The following is a 17430-nucleotide window of genomic DNA, read 5'->3' on the forward strand; positions in this document are numbered from 1 at the left end:
TGTTATCTATTAATCATGTTTTTCTGTGTCTAATATGTTCTCCTATTTATTTGTATTGTAGTCCTGTAATATTATGTTGTCATTTCATATTTAACTTTGCCATTAAAGTGCGAGGTTTGGCATGCCTTAAAACCAGGTTCAACCCACCACTTTTATTCCCCTTTAAAAGTGTCCTGTACCAAGTCAGGAAGATGGTCATTGTTATAATATTGTTCGTTTCTCTTTGTGTTGCATTTTAACGTTGAGTCGTTTGTGTTTTCTCTTATTTTTGAGATATTGAGATAAGACGTGGCACGGTACTTGTCTATCCCAAATTCATGTATTTGGTTTTCATGTTACATTTGTTATTATCTTGGTGTTTTGTCTGATGATTGGTCTGTTTCTGTGTGTGTTGTGTTTCGGTGTTGTGTCATTGTTCTCCTCCTATATTTAATGCGTTTCGCTCGGTTTTGGTTTGTTACCCCGATTTTGGTTTTTGTCCATGGATTTATGAGTTTTGAACAGCGGTATACTACTGTTGCCTTTATTTATTGTGCTGAAAGTGGCGTTAAACATAAATCAATCGATGTTTTGAAAAAAAAATAAAGATTTGCGGATATCTTGTATAAGTTTGTGTTTTTATCGATCAGTACACAAATGTGATTTAAGTAGCTAAAAATGATAAAAATGAGGACAAACTCTAGTATTTGCCTTAGATTTTGAAAACCATAAATCCTAAAAATAATCTAAAAGGACAGAAATGTCTAGAATATCAAGATCGACCTTCTTTCTATGTTCGTTAACCTAGCCAGATTAAATTGAGAATGGAAATTGGGATTATGTCACAACAACCCGACCGAAAAGCAGACAACAGCCGAAGGCCACCATTGGGTCTTCAACGCAAAGAGAAAATCCCGCAACTGGAGGTGTTCCTCAGCTGCCCCCTTAAACAAATTGTGTACTTTTTCAATGAGAATGGTACAAAACATATAAATGAACTAAAATTAAAAAAACATATTGAGCCTAACAAAGGTCAGAGAGTGAGGACAGGCGCAAAAATGCGGCGGGATTAAATATGTTTTGTGAGATCTCAACCCTACACCTATACCTCTAGCTAATGTTGAATTAAGAAACACACAACAGTACGCACAGTAAAACTCAGTTTTAAAGAAGTCCGAGTCCGATGTAAGAAAAGGTATCAAAAGAAACTAAGCAAAATGACAATGATACATAAATCAACAAAGGACTACTCGCCAGCTCAAGACCTCAATTAAACTGATTGAAAGATTATGTCTTCACCATATGAAAATCAATGACTTCTTTTAAAGCGTTATATCCCTGCAAATCACAATTCACAAATTCAATAGAAGCTGCAAACTGCAAACAAAATCAGAAGAGCAAAGTTTACAAAAATGTAAAACAACCGACATAATTGGATACTTCTAAGGGAAGTAAAACTTAGTTTTCATATCCGTCTTTTATTACCTCTACAAATTATAACCAAAATTTGTTATAGAAGTTGTTACCCTAAAATGCCTATGATTATCGATTTCATTTGCATTCATACATATTCATGATAATTTCTAGTAAAATTTCGAGAGCAAGAATGGTCAGTAAGACAAACTTTACAAAAATGTTAGCAATAAGGCCATATTGACATATTGTTATGGATGATGTAAACAAAAACATTAGTAACCGCCATTATCATGGACATAATGGTCTAACATATTCCTCGTAATTCGGGAACTATTTCAAAGATGTTCTTCTAAAAGATCAAAGTCAATAAAACTGTCTTGGATTAAACGACTTCAAACAGCTTATCCCCTTGGTTTAAATGACAATATACTTGGACAAGGGAACATATCTACAACTTCCTCTATTGATATCATGAATATTATTGGAAAACAAACAACGAAATAATAGGTCTCATGGGAAACGTATCAATCAAAATCAACGAGTTAAACATCGTATAAATTATACACTTGATAATCTCCTATCTATATTTAAAAATAATGGTAGGCATCAATTATTATGTAAACTGGGTCAAATACCCATTAGTAAATTACACGATATTTTTAAAGAGTGTGACACCATCTAATTCTTCAGCCCACTGTATGAATATTCCCGTATAATTACAGATTTTTGCCACCATAGGCTGTTCCCGCGTATAGACAAACCTGAAGATCATAAACGTCATTTTTTGAAAATTAAATATATTAGCAAAGGTATTGATTTTATCAACTTATCTAGTATATTTAATGACTCTATACCGTTCAAAACTTTATACCTCCCTATTTTGATAATATAGAACCACCTATAATTTCATACACATACAAAAAAGAACCAGCAGAAGTTTAATTTTTAATTATACGTCGGTTACATCAAACGTGAATATAGAGAGTAATACTCCCTTAACTTGATACTGTGAATCGTCGAAGTTTAGATATGTTCCCTATGGCCATGATATTACAGGGGTCCTAAATATTGTCCAGGACAGAGAGGATAAAAACTTTTTGAAAAAAGGACCAAAATATCGTCCTCCATCTTAGATATATTGGAAATAGTGTCATGTTATTACAGGGGACCTCAATATCGCCCAGGACAGAGAGGTTAAAAACTTTAAAAAAAAAAAGACCACAATATCGTCCTCCATCTAAAATAGATTGGACAGAGTGTCATCAAGTTACCAAAGATGCTCTTTCCTCGTTTTGTAAAAAATGGTGAAAACGCGAAAAATCTGATAAAAAATCTCTTGATTCTTATTTAAATAAATGTATGAATGTGGTAGGTAAGAGAATATCACATTTGAAAAAAATTTAGAAGAAAATAATAGAGTACGTAATACACCTATTTCCAGATCTAAGAAACACACTTCAAATACTTTCAAAGCGGTTTGTGTTTGTACCGGCCGAAAAAGCAGCCAATACTGTGGTGGTATGCCGTAAACACTACACGGACGTTCTTAAGAATGACATTTTAAATTCATCTACATTCAAGTCCATCCGCTCCACAGAGAGTCATATAGTAAACAAGCATATCACAACCATATCAAAGCTTAAGGCTTCTTCTGAACATTTGAAGGTCCCTACTATGTATTGGCTACCTAAACTACACAGAAAACCATTTAAATATCGTTTCATCTTGGCCTCTAGTAAGTGTTCTACAACTAATCTTACAGTGCTCTTAACCAGTTCATTAACTACTTAAAAGAGTATATCATAAACTATTGTAATAAAATATATGAACATAATGGTATAAACTATTTTTGGAGTGTAAAAAAATCTTTGGATGTTTTAGATACATTACGTGCTTTTGATGGTACTTTTGATTCTGTTTACAGTTTTGATTTTTCTACTCTTTACACTACACTTCCACACTATCTTATTAAACAAAAGTTTTCCTATTTAATTAAATGGTCGTTTGGTAAAGCTGAATGTAGATATATTTGCTGCAACTCATTTAAAGCCTTCTTCTCTAATGAGAAAGGTAAATATGCCAGATATACTTACTGTGATGAGATGATTGAAGCTGTTAATTTTCTCCTTGATAATATTTATGTACGTTTCGGCAACAAAGTTTATCGACAGGTTGTAGGTATCCCCATGGGCACTTATTGTGCTCTTTTAATAGCAGACTTGGTTTTGTACTGATACGAATCACAGTTTATGACTAAAATTAAAAAAAATATTAAGACTCATGTGAATATCAAACACAATCCCTCCCGTTAAGGGATAAGTCTCATACCATCATAAAATATATGAGAAGAAAATAACCCGTATAATTCCAACAACTGGTTTAAGAATCAATGTGTTTATTTATTAAGTCAAGATATGAGGCAGACTTTATTATATCTGTTGTATCCTTTATCTCAAGTTCGATTGGATAAATGCGTTCAATAGAGTCGCAGAATTTTGAATTATTTTGTGAGAGAACATCATCATTTAGCGGAAAGGAAAGTTAGATCACCGAAGAGACATGTATTGTCGAAATGTAAATCTGGTACAGGAACATAGGTACCGTTAGTGTTATTAAAGGATAATGCTAGCCTAATTTCTTTTCATTCTTTCTATGAAGTTCTTGTTTGTGTATCTTATTTTTTCTACAGATCGTGATTTTGTTTTGAAAAGCTGAATTTGTTTCAAGACCTCTTTATATATCAACCAATTCTACTACAATACTTACATTTTGAAAATGCGAATGTCTCTGTAACATATTTTTGTTTCCTCAGCAAACGTACAAAGCAATGTAATGTAAAATACTATGTGTGTATACCTTTGTTCAGGCGATACGATAATAAAATGATACATAAACAGCGATGTGAATGTCGGGATTGCAGGCGGAAAAACACGAATAAAATGATAAATGTTGGCTGTTTTGCAGGTTGTCATAATATTCTTGTCCAGAGTTAAATAGCGTACGAAACTTGGACTAAAACGTATTTTTATAATATTTACAGTACAGAAATGATATGGCATCATAACACAAGGAAGATGGCAGGTTTACAATGTTTGTTAGATCAAAGCGAGAAGAAGGCAGCTTTGACAAAGGTTTGTAGTTTGCAGTCACCACCATTAATCGTGAGAACGCATGTTTCCTTCTAACATATTTTTTTTTATTAATTTAGTATACACATACAAGTCAAACATATCTATCAGTGCAAATGATGCTTCACAAGGACAGACCTCAATAAGATAACTTTATAATGCTAAATGTGTATAATGCGGCCTACACATATATAAACACGGCTGAACAAGGTTTTCTTTCGATTACGTTAGGCTTTTAAAGGTTAGTACTCAGCCTGACAACATCATGATTTCGTATATCTATATTTAATGTTTTTGAGAAATATAACATACATAACCCTTCTGGAAGGGAGCCGTATGGCTGTTAAAGGCAATACTGATTAGGTATCAGCAATTGTTTTAAAATTTTATGATTTTAGTATGTAAACATGTCTTATATTGTTTTATATTACTTTTATAGTGTTTCATGTTGATATTTGATCAAAAAATCAATCTATAGTTAGCACTAAACAAACTTTAAAATTTTGATAGAAACTTTTTTTAATGCATTCTGGTTTCAGCCGTTCATACAGAAATAATGGAATATCTCTTTCTGACCATAGACATATACATGTACATAAACAGTACATTGAGGCATTAATAATCTCTAGTCGTCGCTATTCTATATTTTAGCCTGAAGTTAGAAATATGGATTTGGAATTGGAGATTGAGAAGCTTCTGTCCAAATTTGGTAAAACTCCTGTATAGTTTATGAATCTAATAAATGTTTAAAACCTTTAACTGCAGACTATGTAATGTTAACTGGAAGAAAAACTAAGTCCATTCATAAGTAAAATACAGATACACAGGTACAAAATATTAACAAAATGTCCTTCTAAATACTAGCTTTTGATCATAAACAAGCTTCTGTCTAAGTTCTGTACAAATTAAAAGTAGTATAAGAAAGTTGTTATTTATTTTTTTAAATTTTAACCACAGAGTGAATGTGTTGTTTCCTGGCAGAGAATCTCAGTCCATTTAAAAGTAAAATACGGATTTATTTTTTTACAAAATTTACTTTAAATAAAATTGAGAAAGGAAATGGTGAATATGTCATAGCGACAACCACCCGACCATAGAGCAAACAACAGCCGAAGGCAACCAATGGGTCTTCAATGTAGCGAGAATTCCCGCACCCGTAGGTGTCCTTCAGCTGGCCCCTAAAATATGCATAATAGTACAGTGATAATGGACGTCATACTAAACTCCGAATTATACACAAGAAACTAAAATTTAAAATCATACAAGACTAACAAAGGCCAGAGGCTCCTGACTTGGGACAGGCGCAACATTGCGGCGGGGTTAAACATGTTTATGAGATCTCAACCCTCCCCCTATACCTCTAGCCAATGTAGATAAGTAAAAGAATAACAATACGCACATTAAAATTCAGTTCAAGAGAAGTCCGAGTCCGATGTCAAAAGATGTAACAAAAGAAAATAAATAAAATCACAATAATACATAAATAACAACAGACTACTAGCAGTTAACTGACATGCCAGCTCCAGACCTCAATTAAACTGATCGAAAGATTATGTCTTCATCATATGAATATCAGGTACAATCCCTCCCGTTAGAGGTTTAGTATCATACTATCATAAAATAAATGAGAAGAACATAACCCGTGTCATGCCAACAACTGTTTTTTTTTTAAATAAATGTCTTTAGTACCGATGCAAAGACCCTATCAGTGAATCAATGTTAAAGCCAAAATATGCAATCTTTAATGACCTGACAACAGTATCGTAACTATATCCCCTTTTAATAAGTCTATTTAAAGGTTTTGTTAGTTTCTGAGGAGAATACTGACATTTTTGTGCTTTATAAAGAATATTTCCATTAAATTTTGATGTGAAATATCTGAACGTATAATATGTCTGCATGTTGAGTTATATTTACGAATTATTTCCTTATACAGGTGATAAAATTTAGTAAATGTTTTGACCAGTTTTGTGATATCGAAAACCCTGATGTAATAATTTTTTAGTAATACATAAATTTCTCTCGCTAAAATTTAATACGTTGTTACATACACGAGCGAATCGTACAAGTTGAGATATATAAACACCATAAGATGATGACAAGGGAACGTCACCATCTAAAACTGGATGATTAACGATAGGAAATGAAAAAAACATCACTTTTATCATAATTTTTTGTATTAAGCTTCCCGTTTATGATATAGATATCAAGATCGAGGAAAGGGCAGTGGTCATTGTTTTCATTAGCTTTATTTAAAATAAGTTCTACAGGATAAATTTCTTTAGTATACATATTGAAGTCGTCATTATTGAGAGCCAATATATCATCCAAATATCTAAAAGTATTGTTAAATGTTTGTATCAAATGTTGTTTTGATGGGTCTTTGCTAATTTTAGTCATAAATTGTAACTCATAACAATACAAAAACAGGTCCGCAATAAGTGGTGCACAGTTAGTCCCCATTAGAATTCCTATAACTTGACGATATACGGAATCTTATCTTTTTAACAGAAACAAGCTTCTTTCCATGTTCGGTACAAACCCAGGGTAGTTTAAGAAATTAATAAAAGTTTTAAAAACTTTAACCACAGAGTGGATGTAATGTTTCCCTGCAGAAAAACTAAGTCCATTTATAAGTAAAATACAGAAAAAATTGAACTTTATTTTTACAAAATTTACTTCTGGATACTATCTTATGATCATAAATAAGCTTCTGTCCAAGTTTGGTACAAACCCAGGATAGTTTAAGAAAGTTATTAAAATTTTAAAAACTTTAATCAGAGAGTGAATGTAATGTTTTCCGGCAGAAAAACTAAGTCCATTTGAAAGTAAAATACGAAAAAAAATGGATCATTTTTTTTACAAAATTTACTTCTGGATACTAAGTTAACAACAGAAAAATTGGAATTTTATTTTTACAAAATTTACTTCTGGATACTATCTTATGATCATAAATAAGCTTCTGTCCAAGTTTGGTACAAACCCAGGATAGTTTAAGAAAGTTATTTAAATTCCAAAAACTATAACCACAGAGTGAATGTTATGTTACACGCAGAAAAAACTAAGTCTATTTATAAGTACAATACGGAAAAATGGAATTTTATTTTTACAAAAAATACTTCTGGATACAATCTTATGATCATAAACAAGCTTCTGTCCAAGTTTGGTAGAAATCCAGTATAGTTTATGAAAGTTATTAAAATTTCAATAACTTTAACCACAGAGTGAATATTTGTGTAGGATCGCTTAATCTCGCTTTTTCGACTAAAGTCGAAGGCTCGACAAAAATCATGTAAAATTGGAACGCAGAGGTAAAATACAGTGTTTGCATTATATCTCAAAAAATAAGGCATTTCGAGCATAGATAAACTATAAACAGTAAAACAAATTCTGCAAAGTGAGATCTACAAATGAGTCAAATGTTCAAAATTGTCAATTGACCCATTAACGAGTTGTTGCATTTAAAAGGCATGTTTACACAATTTGTAAAACTGGAAATATGTCAAAGAGACAGTAACCCGAAAATAAAACAACAATAGCTTAAAGCCATCAATGGGCCTTTGACACAAACTATAGTTATGATAATCAAACAAACAGAAGCAGGCTTGATCAAGGCCTTAGTCATTAATGTATACTAGTACCAACAAAAGTGGACGTCACTACACTTCAAAGCAGATAGGAACTAAGAAAATGCATAATAGGCTAACAAAAGCTACGTAAATGATCCTGAATTAGAACATGCACAAAGTATCTATATAAAGTTAAACCAGTTTTGTGAGATATACACCTATCACCAATTAATGTTGAACCTCTAGCTAATGTGGAATAAAAAAACACACTGATACATATAGGAAATCTATTTACACAAATTTTATTCCTGCTAGTGGTTTTCATTTGTTATTCTGTTTCATATTCATGGTATTTGCTTTTCATTTATTTTTTATCTGACCTTTCCTAATTGCCATGAATGATAATTAAATTGAGAATGGAAATGGGAAATGTGTCAAAGAGACAACAACCCCACCATATAAACAACAACAGCAGAAGGTCACCAACAGGTCTTCAATGTAGCGAGAAATTCCCGCAGCCGGAGGCGTCCTTCAGCTGGCCCCTATGCAAATATATACTTGTTCAGTGATAATGAACGCCATACTAATTTCTATATTGTACACAAGAAACTAAAATTTAATAAAAATACAAGACTAACAAAGGCCAGAAGCTCCTGACTTGGGACAAGCGCAAAAATGCGGCGGGGTTAAACATGTTTATGAGATCTCAACCCGCCCCCTATACCTCTAGCCAATGTAGAAAAGTAAATGCATAACAATATGCACATTTAAAACTCCATTCAAGAGAAGTTTGAGTCTGATGTCAGAAGATGGAGCCAAAGAAAATAAACAAAATGACAATAATACATAGATAACAACCGACTACTAGCAGTTAACTGACATGTCAGCTCCAAACTTCAGTTAAACTGACTGAAAGATTATGATTTCATCATATGAATACCAGGAACAATCTTGAATAAAACACTACAGGTGAGCGATTCAGACTCTTGAAAGGCTCTGGTTATCTAGCTGATGAGCTTGTTTTGAAGATCTATTTGTATGAATTGCATACTCGTTGATATATAAAGCTGATATCTTTTATTACTTAGTAATTATTATGAAATGATGATTCATGGTGGTCATAGTAGGCCATTACGTGTAGTTTTTGTTAATATTGAATAATACTTTTTACAAAACAAATATTCTTATTAAACCCACAGTGTAGCATGGCATTGGGATTATGTTATACAGACATCGAGACATTTTACTTCAGAGATAACAAGATGGCGTTTGAAAAAGAAGGTAAAATCCGTGATTGAATTATCTAATTGAATAAAGACACTTATCGAAAAATATACAACGTTTGAGATGGTAGTTAAAATTAAAACTCAGATTTTTTTACTTGTTAAGAAAAGGATGTCGTAGCAGAGCTATTATTTTAAAGGATCCCATTCATTATCTATATCTTGTTTTTGGGAAATGAAAAATCATGGTTAAAACAGAATCTCTACTTTATAAAGAAAGAAAAAAAGAATCAAACGTTTTTTTTTTCAAATTTCAAGGAATATTTTACCAAGACATAAATTCGATTCTTGTTCTTAGTTGACATATTTGGTTATTTGTAAGGTCCTCTTTGACTTTTCAACTGTTTCGATTCTTATACATCCTTGTTTTTTTTTAAATATTAGGTTGTGAGCGTTCCTGATGAAGGTAAAATCCAGAAAAGCACATAAAATTAATAACGTGTTGTTTTCATTTTTAGTCAATACATAGTTAGTTCGAGAATATACAGGTTTGATCCCTTGTGTCAGCAGCGTTTTATTTGAAAATATCTATTGAACACTTTAAAGTTTCTAATAAATAACTCAAATGTACTGTGTTTCGATCTTCTCATATAGCCTAGTAGGTCAGGCGATATTGCAACAATGTCCAAGAGTAAAGAGTTCGAATAATGTGTAGAACAATATTTTATAACACAGATTACATATTGTTGGGATAAATATCTAGCGAATTTAACAATTAAAGAGCTAAACAACTATTTATTTTTTATCTGAACACTGCCATTAATATTTCAATTATGTGGGGTATATATATGATCTTTAATTTCTTAGATTTGATCGTTGGATACGTTTTGGCTTTGATAGAAAATTCTGTCCCGTTATCAAATTTGACTCTTTGTGAAACATGCGCAGTGAATAATCTGTAGAGTTGTTAGTTATTGACGTTACATAATAGTAGTTTTATAGTAGTTTTGCTCACATAAATCTAAAACATCTAAAGTGTCACATGTATTTTTTGTCATTGTTAATTAATTGTCGTTTTAACTGCATTTATTAAAAATCAGATGCATTATATTTTTCTATAGGACCTCCCAGTTTTATCACTAAATGAAGAAAAACAGACAAAAGAGCATATTGAGGAGAACATTAAAGATTTAAAGAAGAGACTAGAAAAAGAATTGAAAGAGATTCGTGTTTTTGAATCTATGCTATCCAAATTAAATCAAAGCATGTAGGTTTAAATATCAAAATTACATAGAAAAGTTGTTAGTAACTGTTACAGCACAATTGTTGAATATGCAATAAAAAACTGCTAGTCTCATCCTTATTCCTAAATTTATCCTGTTTACATTTTTTTATTAAAAATATTGACGTTTATCACACGTTCATTGCTAAAGGTTATCATCTATAAATTGAATACAAATGTGTGTTTTCATTCATTCAGTTTTAACGAAGTCGAGAATAAAAGTAGACCTTATGAATACAAGAATGAAGAACCATTAGACCAGTCAACCCAAAGTATAAACGAGAGGGAAAATATTAGGAAAAGTTCAAATGTTAATGACACAGAATTGGACAATGATGAAAAAGAGTTAAATGTAGAAAAATTGAAAAACAAAAATCTGAGTGAAGTGGATGGAAATCTAGAAGATAATCAAAGCAAATATGAGAATTTCAATACGGCTGATGAAAGGTTTGTAAAAGCAATTAGACAGGATGAAATGACATGTGATTTAGATTAACTATAATATAGCTATAGTCACTGTGCTCTATGGCCACGATGTTTATGTTAACCTGCTGTTTTTCTATCATCTAATACGTGTATACAAAATTCTCTAATTCTTGGACAATGTATCTCTGTCTGCACCCGTTGTATACAAATAAAATAATCAATGTGTGGTTGCCGGTGATCTCAGAAGATAATTGGATGAGTTTAAGTGTCCTAACCGTTGATCACTGGATGAATTAGAATATGCTTATAAATGTTAACGAAAATGACAAATTTGGGGATTGTCGTTTAACAAAAAATAGATTTTTTTCAATCATTTAGGAAACAGATTCTTACATAGATACTCGTGAATTATCGGAATTATCCAATCTCGAAAGTTAAATCACATATTTCAAAATCCTCGCATTAAAAAGTTCTATTAGATGTTAAAAAAGAAATACGCAATATTTTGCTAAACAAATTAGCTTCATCAGACATGTGCATCTCTCAAGGTGAAATCGGATGCATGACAAAGCATATTTTTGAAGCTTAATCTATGCAAGAGTAGAAGGAAAGTGTAACATATTGATTGATGTTGCATAACATTTGTTTGTAGCTACAGCTACATGAAGTTGGAATAAAAGTTTAACACATTTATAGATGTTCGATTAATTGTATGAATTTCTATATATCAATTTGTATTATTTCAAGACAATTATGGTTTTGATTTGCTTTTAAATCTGTTTTCGTCTCTCTCATTGAATCCATCAGGTTCAAGAGTTCGTAACTGGTGCATCCAAAATCTCTCTCTTTTTTGTCTTCCTTGTGTATCCCAATTTTGATTTTACTAAATGATTCGAAATGTGACGTTTTCAAAATCATGTCCAGCTCTTAAAAAGTGTCTTGTAATCGGACAGTTCCTTTCTTTTGAATAAAATGACCGATGGTTATTTAGTCGGATGTTAAATGGTGTTTCTGTTTCACCAACATATTGTTATTTTCAAGTTCCACACGTTAGAACATTATGCAATTTTGCGTTTTGCAATTTGATGTTATAAATATGTTGTATTTTTTCTTTGTGACTGTGCTTGTTGATATTTCCTGTTAAGATACTTTGGATGCTACTAGAATATCTTTGAGGTTTTTGGGTCTACGGTAAGCCATTATGGGAGGTGATGGGAAAATCTCTTTTAAGGAAGGATTATTTTCAATAAGACGCCAGTGTTTGTGGACAATTGAAAAAATATTTGTCAGGTGAGGATGAAAGCTAACAACAAACGGGATTTTATTTGTCTGGGCCGTCTTTTCTTTGTATGCAAGTAGGTTTGTTCGGACTTTTTCTTTTGCTTTACCGAAAGCTTCTGAAATATTTTTGTTCTTATAACCTCTTGACTTGAGTTGCTGTCTGAGCTGCCGATGGTTTAACTTTGATTCCGATGAACAAATCCGTTTTAACCTGATGGCTTGGCTGTACGGATTGCTCCAGGAGCAGTGTTTCGGGTGACAACTCTTCGGAGAGAGAAATTGGTGTCAATCAGTTTTTTTTGCGTGAAGGTCGGTTGTCATGACTCTGTTTTCTAAAGTTATGGTGGTGTCGAGAAACGCAATTTTCTCATTTGAAACTTCAGATGTGAACTTTATCGATTGATGAAAGTTGTGACAGAAATCGAGAAATCCTTGCAGACGTTCTGCAGTTTCGTTCCATTTGATTTCGATGTCATCAATATAACGGAGCCAAGACAAGGGTTTGTATGGTTCATTCTGAAGGATGCGTTCTTCGAGACTCCCAATGAAAATGTTGGCAAAAGAAGGTGGCATTTTGGTTCATATACTGGTATCGTCAACCTGCAAGTAAAATACAAAATTGTTGTTTCCGAGCACTAGTATCTACAACAGATTTATCCATCATATATATATCATACTAACAAGTCTAAACAAGTGACAAATCATACAATATATATGCCCACTGAATCTCAGATTGATAGAGATACATGGTTAGTACAAATATCTATATAAGTCTGTAAATTACTCCAAACAGTGTTAGAGTTAGATTTTCTACTGACAATTTTTTTTTCGTCCCTCAGCGGGATTCAAACTCACACCTTTGATACACTACAGCACCAATCGCTTAGCCTCATGTCCAGCGCTCTAGACCACTCGACCACATCCACTATAAAAATATAACTTCAATAGTCGTAGTGTTACCTTTTCACGGAAGGCTAATCTACAGATAGACATGAGACACGTGTTTTTAAGCGTGTGTAGATGTTATATTATTATTTTTATACACAATGTATTTTTCATTTGTCAGTAATCTAACTCAACAATTTTTATATATCATATGGGATCATGATGCATTTTATTATACAGTCACTAGAAATAAGTATATCATACTAACAAGTCTAAACAAGTGATAAACCATACAATATATATGCCCACTGGATCTCAGAGTGATAGAGATACATGGTTAATACAAATATTTATATAAGTCTGAAAAAATACATTGTGTATCAAAGGTGCGAGTTCGAATCCCGCTGAGGGACGAACAAAAATTTGTCAGTAGAAAATCTAATTCTAACACTGTTTGGAGTAGTTGTCAGACTTATATATATATATATATATATAAATAGAGAGAGAGAGTCTATTATAATCTATCAACCAGTAAACTTAATAGGTATTTGATCTTCAAAATTGACAATACTACACAAAAAGGAAAAATTATATGAGTCTCAAAGATTGTATTACAATACCGATAAAAAGATGGAAAACAAAACACTAAAAAGTGTTGAATATCATCGCACAAAGATTGAAAAACTGAACAGATGATATAAATTATACGATAATGGCAAATATTTTGGCTCAACAAATGGTCTTCGTCGGTGACGAAAGTTTTAACAATACTGATATATAATGTATAAGGTGTAAACATAGATCAGTAATGACACAGGTAAGTTTTGGTTGATTTGCCTATTTTGCCATGTACAATCCTGTTCGATCACAAGCTTAAGGATCTTCATGTGATCAAAATCTTTCAGATTGTGATCTGGTAACCTGAAGTGTTGGCTGACAGGAATATACGTTTTTTTTGTGAGGTCACTCTTCAACGCCTTAATGGCCACAGGAGTGACCTCACAAAAAAAACGAATGCCAATTTAACAATGTTTCTCTAACCAGTTTCACTCTATGGTTGACTGTAAAAAGAATGTCGTTGCTATTGATATAGTAGTGTTATAGTAATAACAATCGGTTTAGCCATAGGGGATGTAATCCTGCCATACGGATGATAATTCTTATATCGATTCTAAAAAAAAAACCAAACATCAATTCCTCCTCAATATGCTCAATTTAAAGAACTCAGTTGTTGATTGAATTCACAAAGAAATTGTTTTTCTCATCGATTTAGCGGAATTATGTCCCCTGTTGCGTATATTCCAGTTAATCTAGCATAAATTTTACCCTAACCCGAAAGTAATTTAAATTTTTATCTTTAGCATTTTACCCCAAATATACACAGAAAAAAGTCCCATACAATCTAACTTAAGGAAGACTAACAAGATCATCATTCAAAATTCCTATGAAGATTTGCATTGAAAAGGGAGATAGGTCTTGCAAAAAGACAGAAATACCAATAAAAATTGATGCAAAATTATGATTTTACCGCTTCTATTTTTGCGAATGTATTAATTCTTGATTTGTTAGCGGTCTTTAGACTATAACAAACAACTCTTAATGTGTTTTCATATATTTTATCAAGCTATAATCTAAATTTCGTAATTCATTAGTTGACCATTTATTGAATTTTTCAACATATAAAAAAGAAGATGTGGTATGACTGCCAATGCGACAACTACCCACAAAAATACCAAAATGACACAAACATTAACAACTATATGTCAATGTAAAGAATCTCAAATTTAATAAAAAAAAAAAGAGCATGTATTCTTCTTTTTGTGGTTTAAAATCCTTTTAGATAAGTTAGTTGCTGAAAAAATATGCAGATATAAACATTACAAAATGTTCACATTATTTTTCCAAATGGTTACGAAGCTTTAAATTTGCTATTTCTTTAATGAGAAATGCACCAAAAAAATTAAACTGCCCATGACACTTCGGTTTTGTACATTTTATGAGCAGAAGATTATATTATTTAGTCAAATACAAACTTACTACCCAATCAAAGTATCATATTTTACATAATTTTCAAGAAAAACAACCAAACACTGACAAAAAAGACTCATTTTTGCAAGAGTTATCTCCCCTTCCGATGTTAATTTCCATAGGAAATTACAAATGCTGATTTTGAGTTTTTCTTAAATTAGAAATATATGGGACATTTTTCTCTGTATATAAAGGGCATAAAGCTATAGATTAGAACAAAAACATTAGCAGTTGCAATTAGTCTGAGGTTAAATCTTAGTTTAACTCGACTATTAGCCGATTGTTAGTGCTATTACGTTACGTAACCGATTCATAAGTTTTCGTTGGTACCCACAATGGTAAATGAGTTTTAGTTGCATGTAGTGTTTTGCTTATGGATAAAAGTATCATTATAACTAATCTGTTGTTCATTATTCCCTAATATTTTAAACAACAGCGCAAAAGTTATTGACAACAATGAAGAGGCACATCAAGCAGATGGAAGAAGCCATAAAGACAATGATCCAGCATTTCAGCTATTACACAATGAGGGAATTATAACTGAAAAGAAAAATGATAATGACACAGAAAATGTTTTCGCCCTAAAAGAAAAGTAAGAACAATTACGAATTTAACGAAAATAGTAGTGGTTGCAAAAGGTTGGTCAAAACATAAAGAAAAAAACAGACTTTTGTTTTTGGATTATTCAAACCTATATGTTCTGGATGTTATATAATTCTTCTATTCGGTTTTAAAATATAAACGCCTTTCTTTATTTTTTTTCTGTGGAAAATTATTCCAGTATCGCTTTGTATATGAGTCTTCCAAACCATTCTTATTGTTTATAGAAAACACATTCTCACTTTGTCATGTATGAATTTATATATATGTATCCTCTGATATTTAGAAGCTGATGCATTGTTATATTGCATACTTGCCGTCCTGACGTCATAATAAACTCAAAGAACTGTAGGTCTGTCGTTATACATGCATCTTCTTATATCAATATAACGCATTTCTCAGATTCGTCATATTAGCTACATCATTAACCAATGATTACATTTGTACGGTTACCTACTACAATTGCTTGGCACTCAACCACAATATTTGAATCCATTTACATGTATATCTGCCAATATTGGTAAAAGAGAGCCGAAAGATACCAAAGGCTAAGTAACATTAAAACTAACAAGTCGAAAATATACTGACCAACAGACAGCAATAGCATATAAGGCAAAATATAGAAAGCTAATGACATACCCACATGAACCCCAGGTTTTAAGTATTTGGGAAACGTATCTAGTCTTTATAATCGCGTTTAAAGCCTCGGTCACACCTTACCGGATAGCTCGAATGGACGCTTAACGGATAACTTTTTTTCAATTCGTTCATGTCCGTGAGACGTTCGTTCTTATCCGTTAGGCGTCCGTCCATATCCGTTGCATGTCCGTTAAGCGTCGGTTTTATCCGTCGACGTCCGTTTTGTCCGGTGGAAAATTTTGAGCATGTTCAAAACTTTGGACGGACGTCCAACGGATAAAATGTCCGTTGGAAGTCCGTTATGCGTCCGTTCTTTACGGTACTCGTCCGTTTCGTTTCCGTTTTGTATCCGTTACGTGTCCTTTATACATCCGTTGGAGGTCTGGCAGATAAATTCACCAACGGACTTCTAACGGATAAAACTGATGTTGAACGAATGTGAAACGGACTTCTACTGGACGTATAACGAATAAAACGGATGATGAACAGATTTGAAACGGGTAAATGCCAATTGAAAATTTCTCGTAAGAAATTCCAATTAGATTTCGTAAGGTTCATGAATTCGATCTTAGAATAAGGGCACATCTTCACAATCAAGCAGCTGTTATTCAGGTCAGATACTGCCCTTTAAGGGCATTTTGAAGAACAATCCAAATATAAAAAAGAAGATGTGGTATTATTGCCAATGAGACAACTATCCACAAAAGACCAAAATGACACAAATATTTACAACTACAGGTAACCGTACGGCCTTCAACAATGAGCAAAGCCCATACCGCATAGTCAGCTATAAAAGGCCCCGATAAGACAATGTAAAACATTTCAAACGAGAAAACTAACGGGCTTATTTATGTAAAAAAAAAATGAACGAAAAACAAATATGTAACACATAAACAAACGACAACCACTGAAATAAAGGTTCCCGACTTGGGACAGACACACACATAAATAATGTGGCGGGGTGAAACATGTTA

At 32.4% G+C, this 17430-nt stretch overlaps 1 protein-coding gene across 1 annotated transcript in view; it reads left to right on the top strand.

Moving 5' to 3' along the window:
- The window catches only part of LOC134718174 (uncharacterized), a 53869-nt gene that overhangs the window by 30791 nt on the left and 5648 nt on the right, over positions 1-17430 (top strand). Inside the window, exons 5-8 of the mRNA XM_063580664.1 lie at positions 4436-4526; positions 10437-10582; positions 10796-11044; positions 15654-15809. Of these exons, the coding sequence (XP_063436734.1) occupies positions 4436-4526; positions 10437-10582; positions 10796-11044; positions 15654-15809 (642 nt within the window). The remainder of the gene's footprint in view (positions 1-4435; positions 4527-10436; positions 10583-10795; positions 11045-15653; positions 15810-17430) is intronic.

This window comes from Mytilus trossulus, chromosome 5 (genome assembly GCF_036588685.1).
Source record: "Mytilus trossulus isolate FHL-02 chromosome 5, PNRI_Mtr1.1.1.hap1, whole genome shotgun sequence".
NCBI lineage: Eukaryota > Metazoa > Mollusca > Bivalvia > Mytilida > Mytilidae > Mytilus > Mytilus trossulus.